We start from the raw sequence: 14,463 nt of genomic DNA on the forward strand, positions 1-14,463 counted from the left end.
CAGGTAGCGCTCACTGTGTGGGTGTTGTGTGTGTCACAGACATCACTAAATCCTTAAACACTGACTGTGCTAATCCATATCATTACTTAGAGTGAATATTACTCCCCTCATCATTGTATCTCTCCTTTCTCATCCTCTCTTCCCTCTCTCTCCTGTTCTCTAACAGGTAGTGGTGTTCCTCAGAGTGCTCCACCTTTGCCTTCCGCAGCCGGAACTCATTTCCGCTTCCCACCCTCCACGCCGTCCGACATGCTTTCGCCCAATGAGGACCTGCGTAGCCCCGGGGGCGTGTTCAGCGCCGTAGCTCGGCGCATGGCGCGCGGCTCGGTCAGCGACTGCAGCGATGGGACCTCCGTCAACTCTGAAATCGAGGACGGCAACGGGGGAGGAGGGGAGGAGAGGGGGGGAGAGAGAGGGCTGAGTGGAGGAGGAGGAGGAGGGCCAGGGGGAGGAGGAGGAGGAGGGCCAGGGGGAGGAGGGTACAGGAGTATGATCCACCCCCGTTTGTCCCATGAGTCTCTGTTCAGGATGTATGGTGGAGCAGGGAACCCCAACGCCCACCCAGGCTCCCGCGGCCCCCTGGGACACAGGGTCCACCCCGACAACCTGTCCCCCTTCCCCGTGTCCCCCCTGCCCGGCCCTGGGGGTGCAGGGCTCTTAGCCCCACCTCTGTCCCCAGCCCTGTCCTTGACGCCCTCCTCCCACCTGCCCTACACCCCGTCCCCCTCCCTCTCCCCCATGCTGGGCTCCCACTTCTCCTTCAACCCTGAGGAAATGAAGCGCTACCTGCAGGCCCACCACCAGAGTGTCTACAACTACCACCTCAGCCCCAGAGCCTTCCTCCACTACCCCAACGTCATCATTCCTCAGCCACACCGCCTCGCCCAAGACAAGAGAGAACTGGGCGAGAGGGGGGGAGCAGAGAGAGGAGGCGAGAGAGGAGGAGAGAGGGGGGGAGAACGCTCAGGTCTGAATAGTCATCGACACCCATCACCCCTGTCCCAATCACACTCTCCTCACCCTCACTCAGCCCACCCTCACCCACACTCAGCCCACCCTCACTCGGCCCATTCCCACCACCACCCTATCCACCACCCACTGCACCTGGGTGAGGAGCCGCCTCACCTCTCGCCCTTCAAGTTCAAGCTGCAGCCTCCTCCATTGGGCCGGAAGCAGAGGGACGGTAGCCAGGGCCACCACCCCAGGCAGAGCTCACTGTCCTCGGGCTCAGGGTCCCTGTCGTCCTCCGGTCTGGGGTCCTCCCTGTCCTTCGGCAGTGACCTGAGCTCAGCCGGCGGGTCAGGACTCATCTCCAACTCCTCCTCCACCGGCTCCCTCAACAGCACTGGGCTGCCCAAGATCAAGGTGAGACCCACAAGGGGACATAGTCACTTTGAACTGTTTGACTGTATGTGTTGAGGATCCTGATGGCTGAACGTTTTTGACTGTGATATCGACACTCTGTCTCTCTGTAGGTGGAGCCCATCTCAGACATTGAGTCAGAAGAGGAGGTGGAGGTGACTGACATCAGCGATGAAGACCCCGACGACCGGGGCGACGAGTACGACCTCTTCTCCCCCCGACACCCCCGGCCTCACCCCCACCACCCCAACGGGACCTCCTCCCACCCACACCCCCACGACGAGGACCTGGATGAGGATGTCTTCAAGGCCCCCGCGCCCCCTCCTCCAGGCCTGCTGCCCTTCTTCACCTCCCACCACCACCGCGGACCTCCCACCCTGAAGAGTGAGCCGGCCGAGCCAGGCGACACCCCCCCTCCTCCAGGCCTGCTGCCCTTCTTCACCTCCCACCACCACCGCGGTCCTCCTACCCTGAAGAGTGAGCCGGCCGAGCCAGGCGACACCCCCCCTCCTCCAGGCCTGCTGCCCTTCTTCACCTCCCACCACCACCGCGGTCCTCCTACCCTGAAGAGTGAGCCGGCCGAGCCAGGCGACACCCCCCCTCCCCAGTCCCCCGCCCAGGGGCAGACCAAGTGCATTCCCCTCAAGCTGCGCTTCAAACGGCGCTGGAGCGAAGACCAACGAATGGAAGCCATGGAAGAGCAGGACGACAAGAAAGTACGAGGGGAGAAGGAGAGGGAAAGAGAAATGGAGAGGAATGGAGGGATGCAGGAGAACGGGGCTGGCAGCGCCCCCAGTCCCCCAGCCCTGGGGGGGTATGAGTGTTCCCTCTTGTCGGCTCAGAGGGGGGTGAACCAGGACCTGCACCAGGCCACCGCCCAACTGTCACTGGAGAACAAGGACTGCTGATGCTGATCCACACACACACATAGGGATACATACAAACACTAATGCTAGCAGACAGTGGTGGTTTAGGACAGTGTAAATGACTCCTGTAGTCCTCCTGCCTCTCTGGCAGACAGTTCTCTCCTAACTCAAACCAAACCTGGGCCTAATCAAACTCCAAACCCTGATGCAGTCCACACCCTCCTCCCAAAGCCCTTACCTCCTACTGTAACGAGACCCCTCCCTCAGAGACTGTTGAAGAAAAGAGGGGAGAGGGGACTTTTGGTCCAAGCAAGCCCAGACTCAGTGACTTAAACCAGGGGAAGAACCAGAGGGGACGCTACTCTCTGCTTGTGTCTGGATGGAACCACCAAGCCAGTTTCCTGTCCAGCCCACCGTCAGCCTCATATCCAGCCCAGCACTGCCCCACATCTCTTGCCCCACATTTCGTGCCCCAGATCCCTTGCCTCACCTCCTGCTTTCTGCCCCCCCCCCCCCTCTAGGGTTAGACTCTTTCTCCTCAGGGGCCCCCAACTCAGACAGCCCAGCTCCACAGCCCTGCAGACATGGAGGATGAGATTTCTCCCATTTTATTTTTGTATAGAGATGAAGACGGGGCTTCTACAAGTGCCTGTACCTGTATCAGAGTAAGAGAGAGAGAGAGAAGACAGAGAGGAGGAAAGCATGGGTGTAAGAGTATGACCCTGAAGAAGGCACAGTGATGCCGAAATGTTGGTGATTTACCCATTAAATGACCGGGAGTTTATACATAGTGTGCGACTCTCTCTATTATTTGTGTAATAGTATCCCCCCTGTTCTTACCCACAACAGACACACAGGAAAGTTGGGCTGCCGATTGGGGGCTGTGGGACCTAGTCGTGGTGAACTGGCAAAGACTCCTCCTCGCAACACTGGCCACTCCACTCAGGGATGCCACAGACACACACACACCAGCTGCTGGTGAAAAGGGCAGTGAACAGGACTTTGGGACATGGAAGCTTTGCTCTTGGACTGCTACTGAAGGGTACTGCTTTTCAACACACACTTTATTTCTCTCTAACACTTCTGTCATCACTTTTGTACTTTCCTGTCTTTCTGTAATCTTTTCTCTCTCCACCTTCCTTCCCTTGCTTTTGTGGACCATGCCTGAACGATCATGATCTAAATGAGAGAAGGGAGAGGGTGGAGGATAAACGGAGGGGGGAGGGAGCAGTGGCTCGGTTGTTAGATGACAGAGAGGAACAGCGAGGGGACCATTGGGAGGGGGAGAGAGCTCTCCTATGGAAAAGGAGAGTGAGGGGTCCAGTATCTTTTAACTGTTAGCTTAGCCTAGCTTATCCTAGCTTAGCCTTGTCTATCCCATGGCTGGGCAGAAGCAAGGGCCACCTTCACAGAATCCTAGTTCACCAGCTCCACCCAAACCCCTTACTCCTGTTCTATCAACCATAGTCTCATGGTGTTAACTAAACCAGCAGAAACCGCCCACAACACCATATATGCAAGCACACCTGTAGACACACACACATACATACATACATACATACATACATATATATATATATATATATATATATATATATATATATATATATATATATATATATATATATATATACATACACACACATATATACAGTGCCTGTCTATGCCTTGTTTTATAGCATGTATAAACTCTTTACAAGAGTCTTAATAAAAAAATATATAAAACGAAAAGTCCAACTGAGATATACACACTCGTATAAACTATATATTTATACACTGAACAAAAATATAAATGCAACATGTAAAGTGTTGGTCCCATGTCCCAAATAAAAGATCCCAGACATTTTCCATACACAAAAAAAAAGCTTATTTCTCTCAAATTTTGTGCACAAATTTGTTAACATCCCTGTTAGTGAGCATTTCTCCTTTGCCAAGATAATCCATCCACCTGACAGATGTGGCATATCAAGAAGCTGATTAAACGGCATGATCATTACACAGGTGCACCTTGTGCTGGGGACACTAAAAGGCCACTCTAAAATGTGCAGTTTTGTCACACAACACAATGCCACAGGTGGCTCAAGTTTTGAGAGAGCGTGCAATTGGCATGCTGACTGCACGAATGTCCACCAGAGGTGTTACCAGAGAATTTAATGTTAATTTCTCTACCATAAGCCACCGTCAACGTTGTTTTAGAGATTTTGGCTGTACGGCCAACCGGCCTCACAACCGCAGACCATGTGTATGGCGTTGTGTGGACGAGAAGTTTGCTGATGTCAACGTTGTGAACAGAGGTGCCCCATAGTGGCGGTAGGGTTATGGTATGGGCAGGCATAAGCTATGGACAAGGAACACAATTACATTTTATTGATGGCAATTTGAATGCAGAGAGATACCGTGACGAGATCCTGAGGCCCATTGTCGTGCCATTCATCCCCTGCCATCCCCTCATGTTTCAGAATAATGCACTGCTCCATGTCGCAAGGATCTGTACACAGTTCCTGGAAGCTGAAAATGTCCCCGTTCTTCCATGGCCTGCATACTCACCAGACGTCATGCATTGAGCATGTTTGGGATGCTCTGGATCGACGTCTTCGACAGTGTGTTCCAGTTCCCACCAATATCCAGAAACTTTGCACAGCCATTGAAGAGGGGGACAACATTCCACAGGCCACAATGGACAGCCTGATCAACTCCATGCTACCTTTTTTTTAAGGTATTTGTGACAAATAGATGTTTATCTGTATTCCCAGTCATGTGAAATCCATAGATCAGGACCAAATGTATTTCAATTGACTGATTTCCTTCTATGAACTGTAACCCAGTAAAATCTTTGAAATCGTTGCATGTTGCGTTTATATTTTTGCTCAGTATATATTATATATGGAATTCCAAACTGATATAAAAAACTAAAACAACATAGCATTTAATGAAATGACAGATTCAGGATGTTTTTGTAAGTGATTCGTTCTGGTAGGCGAGGGGAGAGAATATCCTGTTTTAGCAGGTAAACTTCCTAAGGGGAGGGAGACAACAGGATGGGTAGGAGTCCAAATGTTTTGTTATGACCAAGGGACAACAAACGACACAGGATAGACAGACAAAATGATGAAAATGAGAATCATGAAAAAACTGCATTGTAGTACACTGAATATGCAGCAGTTGTCCTTTAAACATGCCTATTCTATCTGCCATCACGGTCCGCTACTCCCCCTCAGCTTGTAGAAGACCTGACCACCGTCACCTGTCCCCAGTCTCCCTCTGGGCTGGTCTCACCTTACGGGGACCTCACCTCACTGTAATAGACCTCACAACTCACCCCTGGCCCCAGTCTGGTCTGGTCTGGGCTGGTCTCACCTTGATAGTGCACCTCTATGGGGACCTCACCTCACTAATGGACCTCACAACTCACCCCTGGCCCCAGTGGGGGTGAATGAGCTCAGGGTTAGCCAGGCCTGAGGATTTTAGTTGATGGGATATCCTGTCGTTTCTCAGCTCCACCCTGTTAGGCCAGTTCTCTAAAGCGGCCAGGTTACTAATCGTGACTGGATTAGCTTTATTCCAAGCAGGTTGGTGGGGGTGGAGGCTGAGAGGTTAAGGATTCCTGTACAGATAACAGTGGAGGCTGGAGAGCTGATGTGAGACTTCACCTGGAATACCCTGCCCACTATCTCAAACACACACAGACTCACATTTCCAAACCCCTCTCACACACTCTGTCCTCACTGTTTTGCTGCTTTGATGTTTTGACATCCTGGAGCGTTAGAGGTCTGGAGACTGGGCCAAACAGCCAGTAAGAACTCGAGCAGGGGCATCTGGGATGGCAGGCCTCCGGACTGGCAAGTGTGTGGCTGAGCAAGTCACAATCATCGCACTGCTGTTATTGTCCATCCTGGTGGTGTTGTATATCTGACCACACACACACTCTGTCCCCCTCCCTCACCTCCACCACACCCTGTGTCTATTGAAACTGACAGCTGCCTTATAAACTACTCATCATATCTAAGCAACAGACTGGGCATTAATCTGCTTGCTCTCTTTTTTCTGTTTCACTCTCTTCATCTCTCTTTCTCTCTATTGCCAGCATTGTCTGTCTACCTGACTGTTAACTGCAGTGTGATCTTTTATCAGGATGGTGTGGGATGGGAATACCCAGGTCTCATGTCTGAGTCGGCAGTCAGGAGAGGGCTAGAGAAAGTGTAGAAGGATAACATTTCTTTAGCAAAGTTTAAAAATACCCTCAACGTTCTTTTCCTTTCTGATGTCGATATTGCTGTTTATTATTGTTATTCTTATTGTTATGGTTGGATACTTACCTCCCATCCTTCTCATTATTAGTCCATGGTTGAGTTCCTACTGCTTTAGGGTTGTTGTGAACTGTACATCACACTGTCATAGTGACGTAGACCTCTCCTCCATGCTTCTGTTATGACCCCCTACCAGCTCCCGCCCCCTCCTCAGTCTTTCATGTGGTTTTAACATTTGTAATATAAACTAAAAGTGTAATATTAATTCTGAGAGGGGTTGTTATGGCGACAGAGAAGAGGTTGGCAGGGGGAGGATTTTATTGGGGAGGGAGGGTGGAGGGGGATACGTATGATTTGGTCATGTATTGTCATTTCTATTTTACAATGTTACTTTCTCTCTTGGTCTTGTATATTTTTTATTTTGGGGATTGTTTCATCTAAAAGAAAAAAAGGTTTGTATTGTTTTACTGTGTAAAGGTCTCCCCCCCCCCCCCCCCCCCCCCCCCTCTATGCGGTTATATAACACTCAGAGAGATGAGATTTAATACCATGATGTAATATTGAATTTCTCTTTAATTATTTTGTGTTTATTTTTCAAACTTGTAATTAAGCTGTAATCAGGGTTAATTAAAACTGGTTAAAAACCAATACTCTTGTCTGTTTGATTGTTTACGTCTGCTGGATGTGTATAAAGAAATGCATGAATGAAATAGCGTTGTGGTGCCAGATGGAAAATTTCCAATCCATGGATGTTTATCAACAACATATTAACCTCTGGTCCTCTAGTCTTCTCAGTTAGTCAGTCAGTCAGTCAGTACTAATCAATATTCTGTCTGACATCCCCAGCTCTCATCTCTAATTACATGACTGACAGGACAGGAAATTCACATCACATCAGACATTCCCATTATGAGACATTAGTTGTATTCTTCAAGGATCAATGGGTATAAATCATTGGTAGTAATTACCAGTGAACAGCAGAATATCTTCTAGATTGTGCCTATAAACATGTAGATGTACCAAGTAGTGTCTAATTGATACTCCCCTGTGCTGGTGATCAATTCAGAATGTATATACTGTACAGTGTGTAAGTCCTTCCCTCCCTCCCCAGGACTGGACTGGAGACAGAACAGAGGGGACAGGCCAGCCTGGGCTTCAGCTCCACTGATGGAGAGTTGCAGAGTTCTCGCTATCTCTCAGCTTTATTTGCTCAGAGTGCGTGATGAGGAAAGGCACTTTGTCCGTGGAGTTGCTGCCCACTCGTCCGCCTAATGCTCCCCTACTGTACGTGGCTGTGGCGCACATATACCTTTTAGCATGACGTCGGTCGCTCGTCTAAAGAGAAGACGCAAGGGCAGAGATGGAGAAGGATGGATGGAGTAATGGAAAGGAGAGATGGAGCCAATGATAACATGTCACAAGTCTTCTGTCATTAAAGTAACTGTCCAGTGAAAATCTCACAAATATTCTGTTAACTCACAACCAAATAATGTTGTTGACTCATTCTATACTTGTAATTGTGGCCAGAGCATGAATTGGAGAAAAAAACACTTCAAAAACCCCAACTCAAACTTATCTCAAACAGACCGTTTGCTATTTCCTCATAGAACACGATGTTATGTTGGTTCATTATGCTAAACAGTGGTCTACTCGCGTTTATTTTAAAATAGTTTTTTTTAACATACTTCATTACCGTTTTTTGGAATGAAAACTGTTTCCCTCATATTGTTATTAATTATAGGTCCTAGTTCATAGAAATCTGGACTGTTACTGCATAAGGCTGCCATAACAATAATGTAATACAGTCGTCAGATGGTCAAGTAGTGTAGTCTATTCTGTGTTGTCAGATGGTCAAGTAGTGTAGTCTATTCTGTGTTATCAGATGGTCAAGTAGTGTAGTCTATTCTGTGTTATCAGATGGTCAAGTAGCGTAGTCTATTCTGTGTTGTCAGATGGTCAAGTAGTGTAGTCTATTCTGTGTTGTCAGATGGTCAAGTAGTGTAGTCTATTCTGTGTTATCAGATGGTCAAGTAGTGTAGTCTATTCTGTGTTATCAGATGGTAAAGTAGTGTAGTTTGTTCTGTGTTGTCAGATGGTAAAGTAGTGTAGTTTGTTCTGTGTTGTCAGATGCTCAAGTAGTGTAGTCTATTCTGTGTTATCAGATGGTAAAGTAGTGTAGTCTATTCTGTGTTATCAGATGGTAAAGTAGTGTAGTCTATTCTGTGTTGTCAGATGGTCAAGTAGTGTAGTTTGTTCTGTGTTGTCAGATGGTCAAGTAGTGTAGTTTGTTCTGTGTTGTCAGGTGCTCAAGTAATGTAGTCTATTCTAAGTAATGTAGTCTATGCTCAAGTAGTGTAGTGTAGTCTATTCTGTGTTGTCAGATGAGGAACAGAGATGGTATCAGAGATGTAATTCGTATCTAAAGCGAGCATATATCTTAACACACAAAAATACCAGAATATTTAACATTTAGAGCTACTGACCAGGACGTAATAGCTGTGCTGTAGCCAGTCTACTGTAAGTCCTGGTTTGTGCACTACAATTTTAACCTCAGTCTCCTGTAAGTCCTGATGTAGTGGCTTCCTTTCCTCTTTACCATAGCCACTGCCCAAGCCTGAAGCGGGGTTGTTTCGTACGCATACAGTCCACACTCAAGGTTTCCAAACGGCCAAACATTCAATGAGATCCAGGGATATGGTGCAACAAATTTTTTTATTCTTCTTATATCTAACAAAAAATTATTCTCCAATCAACTTAAAGCAGAGATTACTTGATATGACAAATACATAATATGACCTGTCTGTATGTATGTCTGTATTTTCAAAAAACTATACCGCTCCCGCGTCTAGCAAGGACTCCTCCCCCCGAAGGCCCAACTTCCTGCCTTTATACTAACACATTTAACACAGTACAATGAATGGGCAAGAGGGGGGGGCCAAAAACTGAATTACACTAACAACAAATGAATATATCTCAATCAGGTAAATATAAATCATAAAGGTACGTACCTAATATTTCATCATATACATTAATATTTAATATATTTACACAAATGTACATGGAGCTCAGTATGTTCAGTCTTTTATACAAATATGTCCAAATCGGCTCTAACACCTGGTTTGGGCCCTACAACTTTAACCTCAGTCTACTGTAAGTCCTGGTTTGGGCCCTACAACTTTAACCTCAGTCAGGTCAGTGTTTCAGTCACCCAGATGGGGAACCCAGGTGTGACAGGTGCATTGATTTCCTGGGTTCTAGGTGCTTAGCACACACACACAGATGTTCACTTCACATGGAGGAGGAGAGAAGAGGGGAGACCACAGGAACCACGTCGCTCTCGCACCTGCACCACTTTGCCCGCTTGCTCATATCCAGCGCATGCTTTCGCGGAAACCTGCATGCCCCTACACACACTCCAACACACACACTCAGACACTCACATACTATGCATGCATTCATGCAACCACACACATACCATATGCACTATGCATATACACACATTCCCAATCCTGTATGTTTACACACATACTCACACACACATACAATGTGCAGACATACAGTCGTGGCCAAAAGTTTTGAGAATGACACAAATATTAATTTTCACAAAGTCTGCTGCTTCAGTGTCTTTAGATATTTTTGTCAGATGTTACTATGGAATACTGAAGTATAATTACAAGCATTTCATAAGTGTCAAAGGCTTTTATTGACATGAAGTTGATGCAAAGAGTCAATATTTGCAGTGTTGACCCTTCTTTTTCAAGACCTCTGCAATCTGCCCTGGCATGCTGTCAATTAACTTCTGGGCCAAATCCTGACTGATGGCAGCCTATTCTTGCATAATCAATGCTTGGAGTTTTTGTTTGTCCACCCGCCTCTTGAGGATTGACCACAAGTTCCCAATGGGATTAAGGTCTGGGGAGTTTCCTGGACATGGACCCAAAATATCAATGTTTTGTTCCCCGAGCCACTTAGTTATCACTTTTGCCTTATGGCAAGGTGCTCCATCATGCTGGAAAAGGCATTGTTCGTCACCAAACTGTTCATGGATGGTTGGGAGAAGTTGCTCTCTGAGGATGTGTTGGTACCATTCTTTATTCATGGCTGTGTTCTTAGGCAAAATTGTGAGTGAGCCCACTCCCTTGGCTGAGAAGCAACCCCACACATGAATGTCCTCAGGATGCTTTACTGTTGGCATGACACAGGACTGATGGTATCACTCACCTTGTCTTCTCCGGACAAGCTTTTTTCCGGATGCCCCAAACAATCGGAAAGGGGATTCATCAGAGAAAATGACTTTACCCCAGTCCTCAGCAGTCCAATCCCTGTACCTTTTGCAGAATATCAGTCTGTCCCTGATGTTTTTCCTGGAGAGAAGTGGCTTCTTTGCTGCCCTTCTTGCTGCCCTTCTTGACACCAGGCCATCCTCCAAAAGTCTTCGCCTCACACCTGCCTGCTGCCATTCCTGAACAAGCTCTGTACTGGTGGTGCCCCGATCCCGCAGCTGAATCAACTTTAGGAGACTGGTGCTTGCTGGACTTTCTTGGGTGCCCTGAAGCCTTCTTCACAACAATTTAACCGCTCCCCTTGAAGTTCTTGATGATCTGATAAATGGTTGATTTAGGTGCAATCTTACTGGCAGCAATATCCTTGCCTGTGAAGCCCTTTTTTGCAAAGCAATGATGACGGCACGTGTTTCCTTGCAGGTAACCATGTTTGACAGAAGAAGAACAATGATTCCAAGAACCACCCTCCTTTTGAAGCTTCCAGTCTGTTATTCGAACTCAATCAGCATGACCGAGTGATCTCCAGCCTTGTCCTCGTCAACACTCACACCTGTGTTAACGAGGGAATCACTGACATGATGTCAGCTGGTCCTTTTGTGGCAGGGCTGAAATGCAGTGGAAATGTTTTTGGGGGATTCAGTTCATTTGCATGGCAAAGAGGGACTTTGCAATTAATTGCAATTCATCTGATCACTCTTCATAACATTCTGGAGTATATGCAAATTGTCATCATACAAACTGAGGCAGCAGACTTTGTGAACATTTATATTTGTGTCATTCTCAAAACTTTTGGCCACGACTGTACAATATACTGCCTGCACACACTCCGACATAGTGAGCAGCACAGTGTGCCTGGCTCCACCCCAGCCACATCCTCTCCTGTACAGAGAAGAGCTGCTCCACTGAACCACAACACAGACAGACACAACGGAGAAAATTACAGTTTCTCACACCTCCTCTGCTGCTAGGTAGGTTCATCTACATTCACTACAAGGTTCAGTTCCAGATCATCTGGCTGTTTCAGTTCCAGTTCCAAATCAGTTGATGAAGTTGACGCCAACTTGTTCATGTTTTATTTTATTGCATTACTTAATTTATGTGAATGCGTTAGTTATACTGTACAACATCTAAAACTGATGGAAGACATGAGAACTTGTACACTGTTAGAATAGGTACGTATCCGTTTTTGATGTAATCGGTGTCATTATCAGAAGCATATCCCCCTCTGCTGTATAAAATTAGTACTGCAGGCAAACACAAACTCAGTCAAACTGCCCCAAAATGTACCCATAATTATGCTAAAATGTCTTGACTAATACATTTTTGGATTCAAACTGTACTAGAGTTTTTTAGCCTACTGTACTTTGATAGCAGGTTATGGTTACAGACATACAGTACCAAGGCCCTGCCACTACTTCAATTAACCCCTTCAGTAGTAATAAGCCTATGTCATCAAATAGCAGATCAACAGATTCATTCAAAGCAGTAACCTCAGCCATCCACACATCTTCACCCATATCCCTAGCCTGGGTACCAGTCTTTTTAGCTGCCATTCCACTCCTTGCCACTCCAGTCAAAGAAATGTATTTGGCAAATGAAAGGAGTGGCAAAGAGTGGAATGTAATAGCTGAACAGAGACTGCATCCAGGCTACCATAGGCCTACTGGTTACCTCAAATTGTCCCTCACTCATAAAGTGTGGAATGTGTCGACAAGGGCCTCTTACATAGGACCAGAGTCTCAGTGTTGACTCGTATATGACATGTATCCCTGCAACAGCTGAACGGTGTCCTGTTACTGTGTCAGTAATGCAGCCAACACACAGGGCCTACTGTACTGTATGTTATGGATCGGATAGCAGTTGGCCTCTTTTACCACCTCTGTTAGCGTTTAACGATGCTATTATGTTCCGCTCGCAGTGTGCTGTCGTTTTTGTAGCCTTTCATCAATGTCATGTAGTGGTAGCAAATCACGGACAAACACTCTCCAGTCCAGTCCACCTTATAGGTTTAGTTTGTGAAATGGCTAGCTAGTTAGCGGGTACGCGCTACTAGCGTTTCAATCAGTTACGTCACTTGCTCTGAAACCTAGAAGTAGTGTTGCACCTTGCTCTGCAAGGGCCGTGGCCTTTGTGGAGCGATGGGTAACGATGCTTCGTGGGCGACCGTTGTTGATGTGTGCAGAGGGTCCCTGGTTCGCGCCCGAGGTCGGGGCGAGGGGACGGTTTAAAGTTATACTGTTACATTGATGCTGTTGACCCGGATCACTGGTTGCTGCGGAAAAGGAGGAGGTTGAAAGGGGGGTGAGTGTAACGGATGTGAAATGGCTAGCTAGTTAGCGGGTACGCGCTACTAGCGTTTCAATCAGTTACGTCACTTGCTCTGAAACCTAGAAGTAGTGTTGCACCTTGCTCTGCAAGGGCCGCGGCTTTTGTGGAGCGATGGGTAACGACGCTTTGTGGGTGACTGTTGTTGATGTGTGCAGAAGGTCCCTGGTTCGCGCCCGGGTATGGGCGAGGGGACGGTTTAAAGTTATACTGTTACATTTAGTAGGGAATAAAACATGTTCATTTTTGACTATTTCTGAGTGAATAGAAAATTGTGTTTTTTGAAATGCGGCTGCTGTTCATGAAATGGCTTCTGTCACGGGATCTCTTACCAATTAGTTACAGCACTCTGTCTGTGAGAGGCTGTCACACACACACACACACACACACACACACACACACACACACACACACACACACACACACACACACACACACACACACACACACACACACACACACACGCACCTGTCTTCATCATAAGGGAGGTTTCTGAGTCAAAGGTGAACAAGGTGATTAGCTCACAAAAGAACTCTAAAGCCAAAGATGTGTTTGGGCTGGACTCTACCTTTCTTAAAAACTACAAAGAGTCACTCATTGGCCCCCTTACTAAGGTCACCAACACATCTATTGGTCTCGGGGTGTTTCCAAGGGTATGGAAGTCGGCCATAATAACGGCCATCTTTAAATCGGGCGACCCTGCTGACGTGAGTAACTACAGGCCCATTAGTATACTACCTGTGGTGTCAAAGGTTGTTGAAAAGTGTGTAGCAGAACAACTGATTGCCCACCTCAACAACAGCCCCTTCACATTACACTCCATGCAGTTTGGCTTCAGAGCGAAACACTCCACAGAAACGGCCAACTGCTTTCTTCTGGAAAATGTGAAGTCCAAGATGGACAAAGGGGGCATTGTTGGGGCTGTGTTTCTGGACCTAAGGAAGGCTTTTGATACTGTTAACCATGAGATTCTAATCACAAAATTGTCCAAGTTCAACTTTTCCCCCAATGCCTTGAGATGGATGAAATCATACCTTGAAGGCAGAACTCAGTGTGTCAGAGTGAGCAATGAGCTGTCGCCCACTCTTAGCTATGATGTGGGTGTGCCCCAAGGGTCAATACTGGGGCCCCTCCTGTTCAGCCTGTACATTAATGATCTGCCTTCTGTCTGTACTGGGTCTGAAGTTCAAATGTATGCAGATGATACAGTGATATATGTGCATGCAAAGAGCAAACAACAAGCTGCACAAGAACTCACTACTGTAATGGTCCAGGTTACAAAGTGGCTCAGTGACTCGTGTTTGCATCTCAATGTGAAAAAAACTGTTTGCATGTTCTTCACAAAGAGGGCAACAGATGCTACTGAGCCAGATGTCTATG

General features: G+C 47.0%; 1 protein-coding gene across 1 annotated transcript; it reads left to right on the forward strand.

The window, feature by feature from the left end:
* Positions 1 to 459: 459 nt before the first annotated feature.
* Positions 460 to 4,087, forward strand: LOC120038594 (ETS domain-containing transcription factor ERF-like). Its single transcript, XM_038984291.1, has 2 exons — positions 460 to 1,365; positions 1,476 to 4,087. Exons 1-2 carry the CDS (start codon positions 490 to 492, stop codon positions 2,268 to 2,270), a joined length of 1,671 nt encoding a protein of 556 aa, XP_038840219.1. The 5' UTR covers positions 460 to 489; the 3' UTR covers positions 2,271 to 4,087.
* Positions 4,088 to 14,463: the final 10,376 nt, after the last annotated feature.

This window comes from Salvelinus namaycush, unplaced genomic scaffold, assembly GCF_016432855.1.
Source record: "Salvelinus namaycush isolate Seneca unplaced genomic scaffold, SaNama_1.0 Scaffold2272, whole genome shotgun sequence".
Taxonomy (NCBI): Eukaryota; Metazoa; Chordata; class Actinopteri; order Salmoniformes; family Salmonidae; genus Salvelinus; species Salvelinus namaycush.

Bases quoted from the DNA above. Each gene is read 5' to 3' on its own strand.
- LOC120038594 (XM_038984291.1), top strand. From the start codon at position 490: ATGATCCACCCCCGTTTGTCCCATGAGTCTCTGTTCAGGATGTATGGT. The intron at 1,366-1,475 runs GTGAGACCCACA...GTCTCTCTGTAG, and splicing joins CTGGGCTGCCCAAGATCAAG to GTGGAGCCCATCTCAGACAT.